Source organism: Danio rerio, chromosome 3 (assembly GCF_049306965.1).
Source record: "Danio rerio strain Tuebingen ecotype United States chromosome 3, GRCz12tu, whole genome shotgun sequence".
Lineage (NCBI taxonomy): Eukaryota > Metazoa > Chordata > Actinopteri > Cypriniformes > Danionidae > Danio > Danio rerio.
Window position 1 is genome coordinate 14625303 of NC_133178.1, and position 17477 is coordinate 14642779.

Genomic DNA, 17477 nt, shown 5'->3' on the forward strand with positions numbered 1-17477 from the left:
ACCAAGTTGTGAATTACTTCAGAAGAGCAGCGCGATCTGTCGATCATTATCCAAAGGATAATAATATGTAGAACAATCATAAATGAGGTTAGTGTCGTGATCCTGTTCCTTTCGAGTGCGCATGCACATTAGCTCGGGCAACCTGAAAAAAAGCATTATTCAAATGTTTAAAAATCAAGCATTTGATATTTAATTTTATTGGTGACTACAAATATGTAAAGTAATCGTAAGCTCGGGAAACAGTTTTGGAGAATTTCATGTTTCCCCATACAGACAGAATGCCGAGAGGCTTTTCGAATATGGCCACCCAGTGAAATGACTTGCCCTTAAGGTACTTCGGTAACACCTCCTATTAAAAATGTATATATATATTTAATCCATTTCTCAGTGAATATATATACTTTTTGGTGTGTTCTTATTAAACAGTTATGTCCATTAAAATAAGCGTTTGTTCATCTAACATCATTAGGATTAGAAAGATCAACAATAAGAAAAAGCAAGAAAATACAAACTACAAAATTTAAAAAATTAATTGTTTCTTATGCATTTTTCTCTGTTTATTTCAATATTATTTAATATGTTCCCCAACATTTTAATTCTGATTGAATCATTTTTAGACTGATCTTAAGTTGTTGGCTTCTTTGTTAGATTTGTTCCAGTTTTGGATAAAGTAATGATTAATCTAATGTATATTATGCACACATATCTACTTATAAAGCATCCTGTAGAAAACATCATTATTAAAAAGAGGGATTTGTGAGGGGTGTAGTACTCATTTAGGCTGAGCACTGTAAATTATAGAAAAAACTAATAGTTTGTTTACTTACACTGTCATGTTTTATTTGATCAGTGAATTACTTTATTAATTTGTTAAAATCAGGTCTCCCTATACTGAATAAGTCAAAATAGTGTCCACTTGTGTACTGTCTCTGCTTGCTTTGCTGCAAACCTGCAATTAATGTTAAAATCTGAAGGAAAATACAGTGCTGTGGCATTTTATCATGCATTCAACAGTTAAATAAGACCTACTATTTTAACCAATCAGTATGATCAACCCAGGCTCACTGGAAATATGTGCCTAAAGCTGCATTTTCAGCATCTTTTCTCTATTGTTTAGTGTCACATGATCCTCCAGAAGTGATTCTCATATGATTTTCTGCTGCTCAGGAAACGTTATTATCATCATCATTAGTGTTGAAAACTGCTGGGTTATATAATATTTGAGGAAACTGTGATGGAGTATGATTCAGAAGTAGCATTAAAAGTGTGTTTACTCATCGAGGACACATTAAATTGTTAAAAAGAGTAGCAATATACTAGGGTATGGTCGATGCCATTGTCGACGGCCGATAGACATCACGATGCTGAGCTGGCATCGCAGAAAAATGCACACTTGGGCCCTGTTTACACTAATGTGTCTTAGTTTTAAAATGGCATTTTGAAACGAAAACGATCCACGTCCACACTAAGCTTTCATCTAGCATTTCTGAAAAACCCTCTGTCCTACACCGCTAATAAAGCCAAATAATTAAATTACTGATGTCCATGTGAACGTTGTTATTGATTGTCAAAGAAACCAGATCATAAACCTTGTGATTTTCATAATGGCATGCCAGTTTGCCGGGAAGTGCCTTAGCTGGCTGATTGGAAAAAGTCCCCCTGCATAATAGCTCATTCCATAGTTTTTATAGTATTTTTGCTCAATTTAATGCACCCTTGGTAAGTAGAAAAGTCTTTTAAAAGTTTTTTTTGTTGTTTTTAAATCATACTAATTCCAAACTTTTAACCAGTAATGGGCCTAAAACATAAAATCAAAGCTCAGTCTAAATAACTGCATCTGTATGAGTGTTAGTAATGGTGCAATGGTTAGTCTGGAAGTGTGTTTCATGGGTCTGCTTAACTGGCAGTATTGTTAGGGTTGCTCTAACTGTGATCTCCCACAGAACGGCTGCCAGGCGGACAGCGCTCCAGATGCCACAGCCAAGAGGAACCAGGCAAGTCTGAGAACCAGCATGCACCTCTCCCACCCTCTCCGCCCTGTCCCTAACCTGAGTCAGCATCAGTCAGCAAATCACAGCGTAGACGCAGCAGAAAACTGATATAGCACTGATAAAACCAGCTTCATCCATCCTTAGGTATCTCTGTGGTATTTATAGCTGCCGTCATGCTTTGCTTTAAACTATTTTTTGCAACCCAATCAAGTGAAATAGAGTATTTGGGATATGTTAGGCATATGGCTAATTGTTAAGTGGTTAGGGTTAGGTGCCTACAAGACATTTATTGGCAGAAACACATTTCATTTGCACTAAAAGCGAACATTAAATGCATTGTTAATTGATTATGATAATCATCTAGCATTTAATATGCAGTAGCATCTGTTTATATCACTGTAGTACCACTAGAGCAGTGGTTCCCAACCTTTATTTGCCTGAGACCCCTTTTTCTCCCTGAAAATATTGTAAGGCCCCCCTCAACATTTAATCATATTATTGCTTATATGAGTTTGCAGTAATGATGACAAAACATGTTGTTTTCAAACAAATGGTGTGTTTATTACTACGTCTAGATATGTTTATGCACAAATAATAGCCTAATGTGAAATATAAAAGCAAAGCATTAGTAGGCCATTTGTAACTGAAAAACTGAAGCCTTTGGCCTTTAAATTGGCCCTATATTAGTTGCCATTTTTTTAAAGTTTCATGTCAGTAGCTGTGACTAGCTGTGACTAGCTATTCTTTTGTCTTGCGCTCAAATAATGCTCTGAGCTTATCGCATTATTGGGGATGAGTCGTCTGCAAATGTCTTCATAATTTGGACGGCCCCATGCTAGCAAAATCGTTAGCAAAAACTATGGTGCAGATAATACACTGTGGCTGGGTCGGGGACTCTTTGTTTTTGGAAAATGGAATAGAACCATAGTTCAGGTAAATACCTTGGTATTTCGTGTTTCCAGTATTGCCAGTGATGCAACGTGAAATGTTTGGAGCTTCCTCACCTGGGTTCAGTATGCTTGGGTCATTAGAATTAGCTGCTGAAGGCGAATCAGTGAGATTCTGTCTTTTTTGTTGAGGACGAATTACAAATGTGTATATTTTTTGGTCAGCTAGGGGGTCAAATTAACTGAGGCAACATGATCATTCTCCTAATTGTACAATGCTGAAATTAAATTAAAATATGACGCAACCCCCGACAGAATTCACTGAGGCCCCTTTGTGGGCCTTGTAGGGATAGTTTACAGTTTAACCCAAAGAATGACCAGTCTGGTAGATGAAGAAGAGCCGGAGTCAGAGATTTAAAAAAAATAAATTAAGTTTACTGAAGATAGTTTGCAGTTTCATTCGCAGAAGCCAGCTTCAACACTCTCAATGAGTTCCTAGGCCACTCTGCTTACAGTTTCAACAATCGAACAATTATACTCTTTACACAAGTCCAGAAAGGGTGGGATCCAGGTAAACAGTTCTCATTGGTTACAACAGAAATAGACAATTCTAAATACATGCGTCAAAGAAACATAGTATCTACTTCCAGATATGGATGGCCTTAATGCATGCATCAAAGAAAGCATTGTATCTGTCTCCAGATATGAATGGGGGCCTGATGCCTAGAGGTGAGGTCGCCCTAAGTAATTAGGAGCTGATCTCCGACCTGTAAAAAGCTAAACCAGGAAAACAATAGACACAAACGACCATCTGTGTTAAAGACTCAAGGATGTTTCTTGTACATTCAGCTGTGTTATCAGGCTGGTTCAAGACTGTTTCCATCAACAGTCTGCTGCAATATCTTTACTACACACAGTCTGTCTCCACACAAAAAGGAGTTACATTAAAATTAATTATACTCAAAAACAGATCAATCAAACAGCTATAATATTATAGGCAATATCAGGACAACTAGAACAGGTGTCTTCTTCTCCTCTGTATGGGGAGAGAGAGAGAGATCTCCATGACCTATGACCTGGTTTGTGTGTTTCCTGAAAACAAAGTTAAAATAGACAGGCACAAAGAGAAAAAAGGACATAGAACATTCTTGCAGTAAGCAGTTTTAACTTATTCATTAGTTCAAATCAATTCACAGTTAAATACTGAGAAACAGGATGATGAAAAGGATAAACGTTGGTCCATGATGAGACGGATTGGAAAGCAGAAATCCGAATCCTTCAGCCTGGACCCCCTTGTTGGGATCCGCTGCACTAGAGTATTTTTTTGTAAGTGATCCATTCAATAATTATGATTAATTGCAGCAGATTGTTGTAAGATTACTTGATTTAGAGGGAGGTTAAAAACACTAAAGCTTTCTTTTATTTCAAAATGAATGTTAAACAGGATAAACTTACATAAAGGATGCATGTTATGATGCTATGTGATGAGTTTAATTCATAAATATCTCAATTTTTTTTTAAATATAATCATTAGATTAATAATGCTTTATTTAGTTGCATTCGAAATTGTTGCAGAAAAATGTTTTAACAAGCTTATTTCTATGTTGATTTATATAATAGAATTGAATAGAATGACTTTTATTGTCACTGTACACATATACAGTGTACATTATATATATGTGCGATGAGATTGAGTGCATCTCACTTCTCAGTGCAAACATGTATCCTTTCAATACAAATCACACTAAACAACTAGTTACAGTAGAAAAAACTGTCGATGATAAACAGTAGTGCAAAACGTTATGAGAATGGGTAGGGTGAAGTGAAGTAAACAACTCTACAAGGTAGAACAAGAAATGTATACACTAAACCAAGACACTGATTTTTAACTGCATTCATTATAATAAATTGAGTTAGCAGCGTTGTTCAGTATTTACATTTAAAGTTCAAGTCTACTCAAAGTCATCAACACCAGAATTTAGAAGTATGTATAATATAAATAAGTTCTGTACCATTATTTTTTACTGCAGTTTTAACCAATTTTGACACATTATGCAACTGACTATAAAGGTATACATAAGTACCCTCTACATTCTCAACTCAAAAATACATTATGTTGTCCAATAGCAGCAATATTTGTCTAACTTTAGAGCAGGGGTGGGCAAACTCTGTCCTGGAGGGCCAGTGTGCTGCACAGTTTAGCTCCAACAGTAATCAAACACATCTGAACATGCTAATCAGCGTCTTCAAAATCACTAGAAATCTATTCACCTTATTCTCAGCTGTCGAGTGGGCGCTGCCATTTGAATCTTTTTGTCTCGCGACTTCCGGTCACATTCACTTTCATTCATTTTTTGACGTTAACAACTGCTCGTTACGCTGCTTGATGTTGCAATTTAATATTTTCTTATTATATTATGCTTCTTGGTCTGTGTAGTCATGCAAACATTTGTTTGTTGAGGAAGTAGTTTGGCCATTTTCTGCCGTTTATTATTCCTAGTCATTTCTCCCATAGGCGACTGAATCGGAAGTTCTAAGACAATCGCGAAAACAGGCGCACTTCCGCATTTTAGAATAAGGTCAATAAGCAGGTGTGTTTGATTAGGGGTGGAGCTAAACTGTGCAAGACACCAGCCCTCCAAGACCGAGTTTGCCCACCCCTGATTTAAGTAGTTCACTCAGAAAATGAAAATAGTCATTCTCCATTTGTTCCAGACTGTTTAGGTTTATTTCTTCACACAAAATAAGATATTTTGAAAGTATTATTGGAGGGGGGGTTAACCATAGTATTTTTGTTGTTCCAACTATTGAAGTCAATGGCTGTTTTCCCCCCGATATTCTTCAGAATAACTTGATTTATTATGTTCAACAGAAGAAATAAATACATAAAAGTTTACAACCACTTGAGTGAGAGTGAGTAAACCAGGAGGATTTTATTTTTGGATGAACTGTCCTTTTTAGTGGGTCACAAACACTGATGTTTAGGTAATAACCTTTTAAAATAGTAATTGCTGTGTTTTTCACTTTATTTCAATTAAAATACAAGCGTCTAAAAATTACATTCAGTTTGCTAGCTTACTATAAGTGTTTAATAAAAGCTTTTAATAATAAAAGTGATATACACTCACCGGCCACTTTATTAGATACGCCTTACTAGCACTGGGTTGGATCCCTTTTTGCCTTCAGAACGTTCGAGGTTACTAAAGTAACCCTTCGTTCCCCGAGGAGGGGAACGGAAGCACTATAAGTGGATTTGATTTGTAAAATCCACGCATTGGGAGGTTCGGTTCAGAAGCTACTCGTCTGAAAGAGTATTGAACGGGCCAATTAAGAATGAATTGGCAGCGCAAGCCTGCGCAGGTGAGCGGCATAAGCAATCAACTGAGTATATAACTCACCTGGCGCCAGCAGACGCTATCCTTTTTAAGCTGAAGAGACTTTCAACAGCTAAGGGACAGTCATTATGGCGACGGAGTATAGTGCTTCCGTTCCCCTCCTCGGGGAACGAAGGGTTACTTTAGTAACCTCGAACGTTCCCCTTCGGGGGGAACTTCAGCACTATAAGTGGATTTGATTTGTAAAATCCACGCATTGGGAGCCCATTGAAAGCGCCATAATGACTGCACCTTACCAACACCCCCGATGAGGAGATAGTCAAGCAAGCGTGACGCACCCGCATCATGGGGGGCGCGGTCCTCCAACGTGTCCCTGGCCCTAATTTATCCTACTTCAACAGAAGTTTTACGGATTTAGATATATTTTTTGGGAAGTCGTGAGCATCTAGATAATTCTAGGAAAATACGACAGTACGTTGGGAAGCGTGCAATCCCGATAGGGAGGACGCTGCGGAGGCCATCCGTTACCCAAGGGGGGAATAGATGGCAGAATTTACATATGGACTAGCCCTAAAAAGGGGGAGTACGCATAGCAAAAGAGTGGTTAGCGGGGAGGGAAGACACGGGTCCGCCCAGGGGGGGGACTTAACCGTGGCGGAATAAGCATATGGGATCGCCTAGTGGGGATCACGCATAGCAGGCACCTTTACCCAAAACGCGGGCTGACCAGCGGGCAGACCTACAACGTAGTGGGCCAGCAAGTGACTCCTCCGCTGAGTCAGTGCTGGGGGCCACGGAGGAATCTGCAGGGCTCACCTGACGGGGAACTTTACTGACAGATAGTTTACTGAAGGCGCACGTATCTCCGTGTTAGGGAAAATGGCGCAGCAAGCGTGTTTCAACACCCTACCGAATTGTTTCCTCAATCACCAAGGGTTACCTAATACCCTTGAGGAAACCGGCTCCACTCGCAGATTGTAATACCTTGCAAATGTGTTGGGTGTCACCCAGCCCGCAGCTCTACAGAAGTCTGTTAGAGGGGCGCCGCGTGCGCGCGCTCGAGAGGATGCGAAACTCCGAGTGGAGTGCGCACGCGCTCTCGGGGGACGCGGCTTATCTCGGCTCTGATAGTGAAAGAAAGGCATCCACAATCTAGTGGGAACTTATTTCGGTACGGCACTTCCCTGCTGCCGACCGTTATAACAGACGAAGAGCTGCTCAGATGATCTAAACTCTGAGTGCGGTCCGGATAATACGCAAAACGCGAACTGGACAATAAAGAAGGGCTGGGTCTGCCTCCTCCGAGGGCAGCGCTTGCAGGCTCACTACCTCGTATTAAAACGGAGTGGTAGGAACCTTGGGCACATATCACGGGCGGGGTCTCAGGACGTGAGAGAAGCCAGCCCAATTACAGGCACGAGTCACTGACCGAAAAATGCTTCCGGGTCCCCGACCCTCTAATCGATATCAACGCGACCAGCAGAGCTGTCTTCAGGGACAGAAAGATACTGAGTCGAGGATCGAAGGGATCTGACGCGGCTTGTGTAGCGAGGGCGAGATCCTAAGAGGGCATGAGAGGGGGCGGGATGGATTAATTCGCTTAACGCCCCTGAGGAACCGGATGATGAGGTTATGCGTTCCCACGGTGCTGCCAGCCACCGCGTTATGAGAGCGGAGATGGCAGCCACGTAACCTTGAGTGTGGAGGGCGACAGCCTGCTCTCCAGCTTCTCTCGGTTGTAAAGAAAGCACAACGCTGATCTGGCAAATTACGGGGGTCTTCTCAGCGAGAGACACACCATTCAGTGAATAGACTCCACGTCAGGGCATAGGCGCGCTCGGGGAGGGGGCTCTAGCCCGAGTGACGGTATTAGCCACCGCAATCGGAGGTTACCTAAGTCTTCCTCGCGTCTAAAATCTCTTCAAAGATCGGCGAGGGTGCCAGGTGGTGCCCTGTCCCTGAGAGAGTAGGTGCTCTCTCGAAGGGACTGCCAGGGGAGGGCTATCGCGAGGGAGAGCTCTGACATCCAGGTCCGGTTGAGCCAGAGGGGCGCAACCAGCAACCTGTTCCTCGTCCTCTTCCTGACCTTGCACAGTAACTGCGCGAGCAGGCTCACTGGGGGAAACGCGTATTTGCGCGTGCCCCGAGGCCAGCTGTAAGCCAGTGCATCCGTGCCGAGAGCACTCGGTCAGGGAAAGAACAACTAGCAATGAGCGATCTCGGGGGAAGCAACAGATCGATCTGGGCTTCCCCGAATCGCGCCCATATCAGCTGAACAGACTCGGGGTGGAGTCTCCATTCTCCAGGACGCAAGGCTGCCGTGAGAGCGCATCGGCTGCACGGTTGAGCTTGCCTTAATATGAATGGTGTGCAGCGATTTCAGCCGCGGATGACTCCAGAGGAGCAGACGGCGGGCGAGCTGAGACATGCGGCGAGAGCGCATACCCCCTATACGGCTGATATACGCCACCGCCGCCGTACTGTCCGTCCTGACCAGCACGTGTTGCCGCTCCAGCACCGGAAAAAAACGGTGGAGAGCGAGGAACACTGCCAACAGCTCCAGGCGATATGCCAATGCAACTGGGTACCTTTCCACAGGTCCGCAGCCGCATGCCCGCAACGCACAGCCCCCCAGCCCGTGTTGGAAGTGTCTGCTGAAACGACAACAAGACTGGACGCCTGTTCTAGAGACACCCAGGCCTGTAGGAACGAGGGGTCGCTCCAAGGGCTGAGGGCGCGGCGACACAGCGCAGTAACAGAGACTCGGTGTGCGCGCGCGTGCCATGCGCGTCTGGGGACTCGATCGTGAAGCCAGTGCTGAAGTGGTCTCATATAGAATAATCCGAGCGGCATGAAGCGGCTGCGGATGCCATATGCCCCAGGAGCCTCTGAAATAGTTTCAGTGGGACCACTATTTTACTGTCGAGCTCTCTCAGACAGTACAGCATCAGCTGAGCGCGCTCTCCGGAGAGGCGCGCTGCCATGGTGACCGAGTCCAGCTCCAGCCCGAGAGAAGAGATCCTCTGCACGGGGGCGAGTTTGCTCTTTTCTCGGTTGACCTGAAACCCCCACAGGTGGAAGTGCCAGAGCACTTTGTCTCTGTGCATAATCAACTGCTCCGAGAGAGGGCAAAAATCAGCCAGTCGTAAAGAAATTGAGTATGCAGATGCCCGCGAACCGAAGGGGCGCTGAGGCACCCTCCGCGGGCTTGGTGAGGACCCGCGGAGACAGAGAGAGCCCGAAGGGGAGGGCTTTGTATTGCCAAGCTCGACCTTCAAACGCAAACCGCAGAAACTGTCGGTGGCGAGGAAGAGTGGAGACATGGAAATACGCGTCCAACAGGTCTAATGCTGCAGACCAACCCAGAGGACAAACGCACCGGAGGATGCGCTTCTGCGTGAGCATTCTGAACGGCAGCTTGTGCAGGCAGCGGTTCAAAACGCGCAGATCTAGGATTGGCCGTGACCCACCGCTCTTTTTGGGCACGATGAAGCGTGGGCTGTAAAACCCACTCTCCATCTCGGCTGGAGGGAGCGGCTCGATTGCATCCTTTGCCAGGAGGACAGCAATCTCCTCTCGCAAGACAGGGGCGGACAGGGGGCTGACCCTGGTGAATACACACCCGTGACTTGGGGGGCCGTTTCGCGAACTGAATCGCATAGCCGAGTCTGATTGTGCGTATGAGCCACCGCGAAGAGCTGGCCCGCGCTAACCAGGCAGGCAGAGCTCTCGCTAATGGACTCATCGCTACAATCGCTGACGTACCAGCAGTGGGGCAGCGCGGAGTGGGTGTGCTGATCCGGGAAGCTCGCGGGTCCCACGGAAAAGCTGGAGGTGAGATATTTGCTCTCACTCCAAACCCGAGCTCCGGAGGGGAGGCTCGAGGGGTGGGAGAAAGGAGACCGTCCTCCCAGCGCTCGTGAGCCACTGGCGAAACGCACCGAATCTGCAAGCTAGAAAGCATAGCGTCCCAGACTGGCAGATTTCGGGCTGTCACATCTGGGGAAGTGAAAAGTGCCCTTTCATAATGTTTTCATGGCAGTAAAAAGTGCCGTTGGAAATGGGGCCCCGCCCTCCAGCGGGGAAAGAGCAAGTTCCCTCTTCTCCAGATGGCCTGTCCCAGGGGCGCTTCGTGGTCCGTTGCCGGACTTAGCGGCGTTCTGGGCAGGGGGGCTGCCTGCTTCCGAGGCGCCCGACGCGCTCGCTTCGCCTGAGGCGTGTGCGGGGGCGGAGCAGCTCTCGTAGGCGGGCGCCTTCGGCGAGGAGCAGGTATGAATGGCACGGCGGGTGGAGCGGGCTACGGACCGCCGATAAGACATCACCCACCAACTGCTCTCTCACCGCCTTGAATTCCTGGGTGAATTCACAGACAGTGTCGCCGAACCTGGCTGGGGATATGGGGAAGTCAAGAAAGCGGACTTTGTCGACTTTGCGCATATCAGCCAGGGGTGGCGCTCCTGGACCACTAATGTGGACATCGTCCTCCCCAACGCACACGCAGCGGACTCAGTAGTCCGAAGAGCTAAGTCGGCGGCGGTGCGAAGCTCGTAAGCCTGGGTTGGACCCACCCTCGTGCAGCTCGGCCAGCGCCTGCGCTTGGTAGCGCTGGTAGGTGGCTATCGCATGCAAGGCGGAAGCAGCCTGGCCCGCAGCTATGTAAGCTCTAGCTCCGAGGGAGGTAGATAACTTACAGGCTTTGGATGGGAGACGAGGCGGACCCCGCCAAGAAGAGGCGCCGCGCGGATTTACCGCCATCGCGCACTCAACCTGAGGAATCGCCACATACCCCCTGGCTGTTTCACCGTCAAGAGTGGTTAGGGTGGAGGAACACGCAGCACGAGCAGAAAAAAGTGCTTTACAAGACCGCGTGAGCCTACTGTGCACCTCCGGGAAGAAGGGAACGCCCCTCTAGTCGGTCCGGCCGCGGAGCTGGGGGATAAACCATCTCCAACCCCCGGCCGAAGCAGCCCGGGAAAGCACGGCTAACATGTCCGTTTCAGGATCCGTAGTGACAGCGCTCACCAGCCCGAAGGGGGCGAGCGGGTCTGGATCATCATCGGACAATGAAAGCCCACCCTCCGATGGCGCGGTGGACATCTGGTCTCCGGTGTCATCGGGCGTAAGGGCTACCATCTGTTAGACGGATCGCTTCCCCCGCCCGAAGCTTGGATGGAGCGCTTAGAGGAGCGGGAGGTCCGCGGGCCCGTGGGCGACGGATTATCTCTCGCTGAAACCCTCAGATCTGCCCGAGTGCCCGCTGCAGAGCAGGGGACAACTGGGGTGGTTCACCCTTTTGCAAAGGCTAACCGCGATCTTGCGCAACAGTCATGGCATCGCAATGACGACATGAACTGCCCGCGAGCAGCGCATTAACATGCTGGACCCCCAGACATGTAACGCAGTGCCCGCGCCCATCATCCGAGGACAGGAAACCACCGCATCCAGAAACGCACAGTCGGAGCGCCGTCCTGATAAGGACGTGCTGCACGACTGTGTTGCTCTTTCTGTGAAGTTTGCAACTTTATACGCACCGCTCTGGAGGACCGGACCCAAAGAACGCCAGGCAAGGGAGAAACCCAGCTCGACCGTCTGCCACTGCGTGTACACACTCTGGACCGGGAGAATGCTCTCGTTCGCTCAAAATCGCTGGTCACAGCAGGAGGAACCCTCATCGACTCGATCAGAAAGTCTCTGAAGCGAAAAGGATAGCGTCTGCTGGCGCCAGGTGAGTTATATACTCAGTTGATTGCTTATGCCGCTCACCTGCGCAGGCTTGCGCTGCCAATTCATTCTTAATTGGCCCGTTCAATACTCTTTCAGACGAGTAGCTTCTGAACCGAACCTCCCAATGCGTGGATTTTACAAATCAAATCCACTTATAGTGCTGAAGTTCCCCCCGAAGGGGAACTGCCTTAATCCTTCATGGCATAGATTCAACCAGGTACTGGAAATGTTCCTCAAAGATTTTTGGTCCATATTGACTTGATAGCATCACGCAGATGCTGCACATCGATGATGCGAATCTTCCATTTTACCACTTCCCAAAGGTGCTCTATTGGATTGAGATCTGGAGACTGTGGAGCCCATATGAACTCATTGCCATGTTCAAGAAACCAGTCTGAGATCATTCACGCTTTATGACATGGCACGCTATCCTGCTGAAAAATATCCCCCACACCATTACACCACCACCACCACCACCAGCCTGAAGCGTTGATACAAGGCAGGATGGATCCATGCTTTCATGTTGTTGATGGCAAACTCTTACCCTTCCATCCGAATGTTGCAGCAGAAATCGAGACTCATCAGACCAGGCAACGTTTTTCCAATCTTCTATTGTCCAATTTGGTGAGCTTGTTCGAATTGTAGCCTCAGTTTCCTGTTCTTGCTGACAGGAGTGGGGCCCAGTGTGGTCTTCTGCTGCTCTAGCCCATCCGCCTCAAGGTTGGTCGTGTTGTGTGTTCAGAGATGCTCTTCTGCATACCTTGATTGTAACGAGTGATTATTTGAGTTACTATTGCCTTTCTATCAGCTTGAACCAGTCTGGCCCTTCTCCTCTGGCATCATCAAGGCATTTGTGCCCACTGAACTGCTGCTCACTTGATATTTTCTCTTCTGGACCATTCTCTGTAAACCCTAGAGATAATTGTGCGTGAAAATCCCAGTAGATCAGCAGTTTCTCAAATACTCAAACCAGCCCGTTCAGTCACTTAAATCACCTTTCTTCCCTATTCTGATGCTCGGTTTGAACTGCAGCAGATTGTCTTGACCATATCTACATGTCTAAATGCATTGAGTTGCTGCCAAGTGATTGGCTGATTAGACATTTGCGTTAACAAACTGTTAGACAGGTGTACCTAATAAAGTGGCCGGCGAGTGTATGATTCTAATGTATTAGCAGTGGTTGTTAAAACTCTGGAGGTTCAAAACATCTTCCAGAAGTTTAAAAAATATTGCAAAAGTTCATTTTGATACAATCACGTTTTACTATTTAATTATTTACAGGGAACTTGGGTCTTAGATTACATGAAATCAATTGAGATATGACAATATAGTCTTAGATTATAGCAAATCAGATGAAAACAAGTACTACTTTGTGACCGTTGTGTTCCTCCATCTTAGAAAGCCTCACATCATGATTTGCTGCTCTTTCTTGGTGTCTCTCAGTGGCATTTGCTGACTGTACAGTAGATCAAGTGTCCATGCGCATGCGTTTGCCTTGTAACCCTCCGACAGTCCTTGATCTGCTGCTCTGGTTTGCTGTTCATTGGTTTCCCCTTTTCTGCATCAGGAAGCTCTAAATATGACGTCTTTCTGCTTGTAGTGGGTGGATGTGGTCTTATTTATAAAGGCCTCATGTATATCACTCCCTTCATGTGTCCTCCAGGCCACTGAGAAAGAGGATAATCGCATGAAAAACGTCCCTGTGCCAGTGTACTGCCGCCCTCTAGTGGAGAAAGACCCCAACAGGAAGGTACAAGATCAACGCGCATACATCCAGTGTGCTTTAGCAATAAATAACATTCAGGTTGACTTTACTTTGTAAACAATGCTGAGGAAAGTTAAGTTTAAAACTGATATAATGTAGTAAGTAATAATAGTAAGTAATATAAATCTGGCAATACTACTTTAAAAAAGTAACTAGATGTGTTAGTTACTTTTTAAGGAAAATAATGTACTGAATTACTTTTGAATTACTTTTTTTTTCATCTGGATCAGGCTTCCTTGTTTTTATTTTGTATATATATTTGTATTTATTTATTTATTTATTTATTCAGATTTTTGACCACTGTAAAGCCATTTAACACCAGCAGTGAAATGTTTAAGGAATTATCCTCAGGCCAACGAAAATGTAAATTGACATATAGCCCCTTTCACACAGTGATACCGGTAAATATCCGGAAAATTTCCGGAACGACTTTACCGGTATATTGAAAAAAGCGCTGTTCACACAGGCGAGGACGTTACGGAAATTTTCCGGAAAAGAGCATTCACACATCCATTACAAAATACCGGTAAATTCTGACATCATTCACCACAAGTGAGCTTTAAACGGCTGCGCTTGTATTTGTAAACATTTGACTAAATTACAGACTCTGTGGATGATCGTGAACAACTTTCACTGGATCACTTTCGCATGTCGAGATGTTCATATTATCTGCGTGTGCAGGCGCTCATATGCGCACGCAAAGCTTGAAGGTAAACAAACAACGGCTTATCATAAGCATCTCATCGATGATTATTTACACAGTTGGCATTAAGAAGAACATACAAACGTGATCTGACTAACTTCTAGCAGCTAAATGTGTCTGGAAAAATATTCAAAGGCTTTTATCCTCACAAACCGCGCGGACGTAAATGCGTCTGACTGTTGTGATTGGCTAAAGCAGACGTCTCACGTCAGCACGTTCTAGACGTGCACGCGCTTATTACGGGAATCTTCCTTCTGCGTTCATTGCCGGCAATTTTCCGGAAAGGTCTGTATGTGTGAAAGGGGCTATAGTCTCATATTGAGCTCAAACAAACCTATTAGCAGTGCTACATTTCTGGATTGCTTGGGAAAAAAAGGATCCATAAATTGTTTTAATTATGCTGAATCTGTTTTTGTGCAAGAGAGATGAGTAATTGTATGTTCACTTTTATACTTGAACTATGGTAAGTATCATATTTACACATCGTCAGGAGCGGATTTAACCAATAAGCAAGGTAAGCGTCTGCTTAGGGCTCCAGGAAATCTGAGGGCCCCCACTAAATATCTAGAAGTATAAATGATACCTATAAACTATATATAGCCTAATTTTCTATCATAGTTTGTATAGTAAGAGAAGTGTTTACATAATTAAATATTATTTAATATGCACTAAAATATCATTATTATTATGATAATGTAAGGTTATGTAATAATTATAATAATATTATGAAATAAAATATCCACCAGCCCAATGATGTAGCAGCCCAACATATTTACTATTTTATTGTACTTTTATTTTAAGAAAACAAATCATTCAAAATGTAAAGACTGTATTTAGATAAAACATAGAAAAAAAGATTGAGTAATATAAACAACACCAAAATAAATAATAATTAAATAAAAGTAGAAAGGGTGCATCAGGACTTGGGCTGAAATTGCCTAGGATTTGCCCAATTCCCTAAATTCACCCCTGCACCCCGTAAATCCAACTTCTGCACTTCTGATTTCTCATGAAGACAGGGGAGTCAATAAATGAGAAAACAAAGTAACTGAAGTTAGTTTTTCCCTTTGAAAAGTAACTCTAATATTTTCATGGAAATTAAAAAGTAATGGGTTACTCTTTTAGTTACTTGAAAAAAAGTAATCTGATGACATTACATCGCATTGTAATGAGTTACCTATACTTTAAAGCTGTTCAGATAGCAACATTTAAAAAAAAAAAAAAAAATTAGTTCGATTTAAGAAAGAAATTCTAACCTATTTGTGTTCACAATCTTTATATAATCATAAACCATTAAAAACTCAAAAACTATAAGTCTTTAAATGTACAATATTCTGCGTGTGTTTGCAAATACTTTATTTCAATGCCTTTAACACTCCTGTTTGAGCATTTTTGTTTTGAAACAAAAACAAGCATGAATTTGGAAAATGAAATTAATTCATTAAAGTATACTATCTTTCTTTCTTTTTTTATATATTTCTATATTTTTATATTTGACTAATTTCATTTTTGCCTTACATTCAACATTCATGGCTGCTGCATGTGATTTTTCTTGCTTTTAAATTAGACACAGTCATAAAATGGAAAATAAAATTGATACAGTAGATTTTTTAAAATCATTTTAAGGTAATACTTTAGTTAAGAGAGTTATGCTAAAGCTTTGTTTTAATAAGATGAATTAAAGGTGCCAAAAATATCTATAAACTTAAACGCAAAGCTTATAAGAAGCAAAGTAAATTTAAGTAAATGACTCTGGAAAAAAACCTGGAAACAAACCGCTCTAGTGAAGAACTTGAACTGTTGTTGTGTTGCAGTTGTGGTGCGCGGCTGGTGTGGATCTCACTGGCTGGAAGACTTCCAGTCAGGAGGCTGCATCTGTAAAGCCGTCTAATGGCTCTGATCCATTGACGGCTGAAAACGAAGGTGGCGACGGAAAGAGCGAACAGAGCTCGCCAGAGAAGAAGAAGGTAAACGACTGTAAAAACACCAACATTATTTTAAATATGTTGAAAATTTGCTAAATATTTAGGGAAAATTACTACTTTTATTCTGGAATGCTTTAAAGTGATTGAAAATGAGAGTGATTTTTGTAACATAACAATTATAACAACCAAAAAGATTGTAAATCTGATAACAGTAATAACTTTGAATAACAAATCTGTGTATTAGCATAATTTTTATAAGGATCGTGAACTATAATTTTAAATATATTCAAGAACTTTGTCTGATACTAGAGAGCATTTGATTGGTTATGATGTAATGAGAAACTGAAGTATGAGGTGACGTTAATAAAACCGTTGATCTATTTAGGCGGAAGGGACAAACTACAAAACTTACATGTTTACATGTTTTTATTGAATTCACCTTTATTTGTAAAGCGCTTTTACAATGTAGATTGTATCAAAGCAGCTTCACACAAGATCATAGTAAACTGAAACGGTGTCAGTCCAGTTTTCAGTGTTAAAAGTTCAGTTTAGCTCAGTTCAGTGTGGTTTAATAGTCACTACTGAGAGTCCAAACACTGAAGAGCAAATCTATTGATGCGCAGCTCTACAGATCCCGAACCATGTAAGCCAGTGGCGACAGTGGCGAGGAAAAAAACTTCACCAATTGGCAAAAGTGAAGAATTTAAAAACCTAAAAAAAAAAAAAAAAACAGGCTCAGTTGGGCATGACTATTTCAGGAATCAGTCTCATGCTCTCCACTCCTCCATGACCACCACAGTCTTCTAAACGTGAATTTTGTCATCGTTTTGGAGCACACTAGCTTAGAGATATCTTAAAAACTAACAATACAGAACATCTAAAAAACTTCATGGGACCTTTAAACCTTATTTTAAGTTGAATTAAAGTGCATTTAAATAAATATTTTCTCCCTCTTCTAGCCTAAGGAGCTGCATGAGACTGACCCCGTGAGCAGCCGCGTGTGGATTCTGACCAGCACTCATTCAGCCAGTAAAGTGGTCATCATTGATGCCAACCTGCCCTGCTCACTAGTCGACCAGTTTAACGTGTGCAATGCGCATGTGCTGTGCATCTCCAGTGTGCCAGGTTTGTTAATGCTAATTGTAAC

At 43.7% G+C, this 17477-nt stretch overlaps 1 protein-coding gene and 1 long non-coding RNA gene across 51 annotated transcripts in view; one reads left to right on the plus strand and one right to left on the minus strand.

Moving 5' to 3' along the window:
- LOC137490042 (uncharacterized) overlaps positions 1-14588 on the minus strand; it is an 846477-nt gene extending 831889 nt beyond the window's left edge. Inside the window, exon 1 of the long non-coding RNA XR_012400886.1 lies at positions 14083-14588. This is a non-coding gene — a long non-coding RNA (uncharacterized lncRNA). The remainder of the gene's footprint in view (positions 1-14082) is intronic.
- Positions 1-17477, plus strand: part of mapk8ip3 (mitogen-activated protein kinase 8 interacting protein 3) — an 88546-nt gene that overhangs the window by 53620 nt on the left and 17449 nt on the right. For all 50 annotated transcript variants that reach the window (XR_012396664.1, XR_012396612.1, XR_012396651.1 and 47 more), the window contains 4 exon segments: positions 1944-1994; positions 13601-13687; positions 16220-16372; positions 17290-17455. Coding sequence is in view for 36 of the 50 variants with exons in the window: in XM_073935067.1 (XP_073791168.1) it covers positions 1944-1994; positions 13601-13687; positions 16220-16372; positions 17290-17455 (457 nt within the window). In the remaining 14 variants the exon portion in view is untranslated.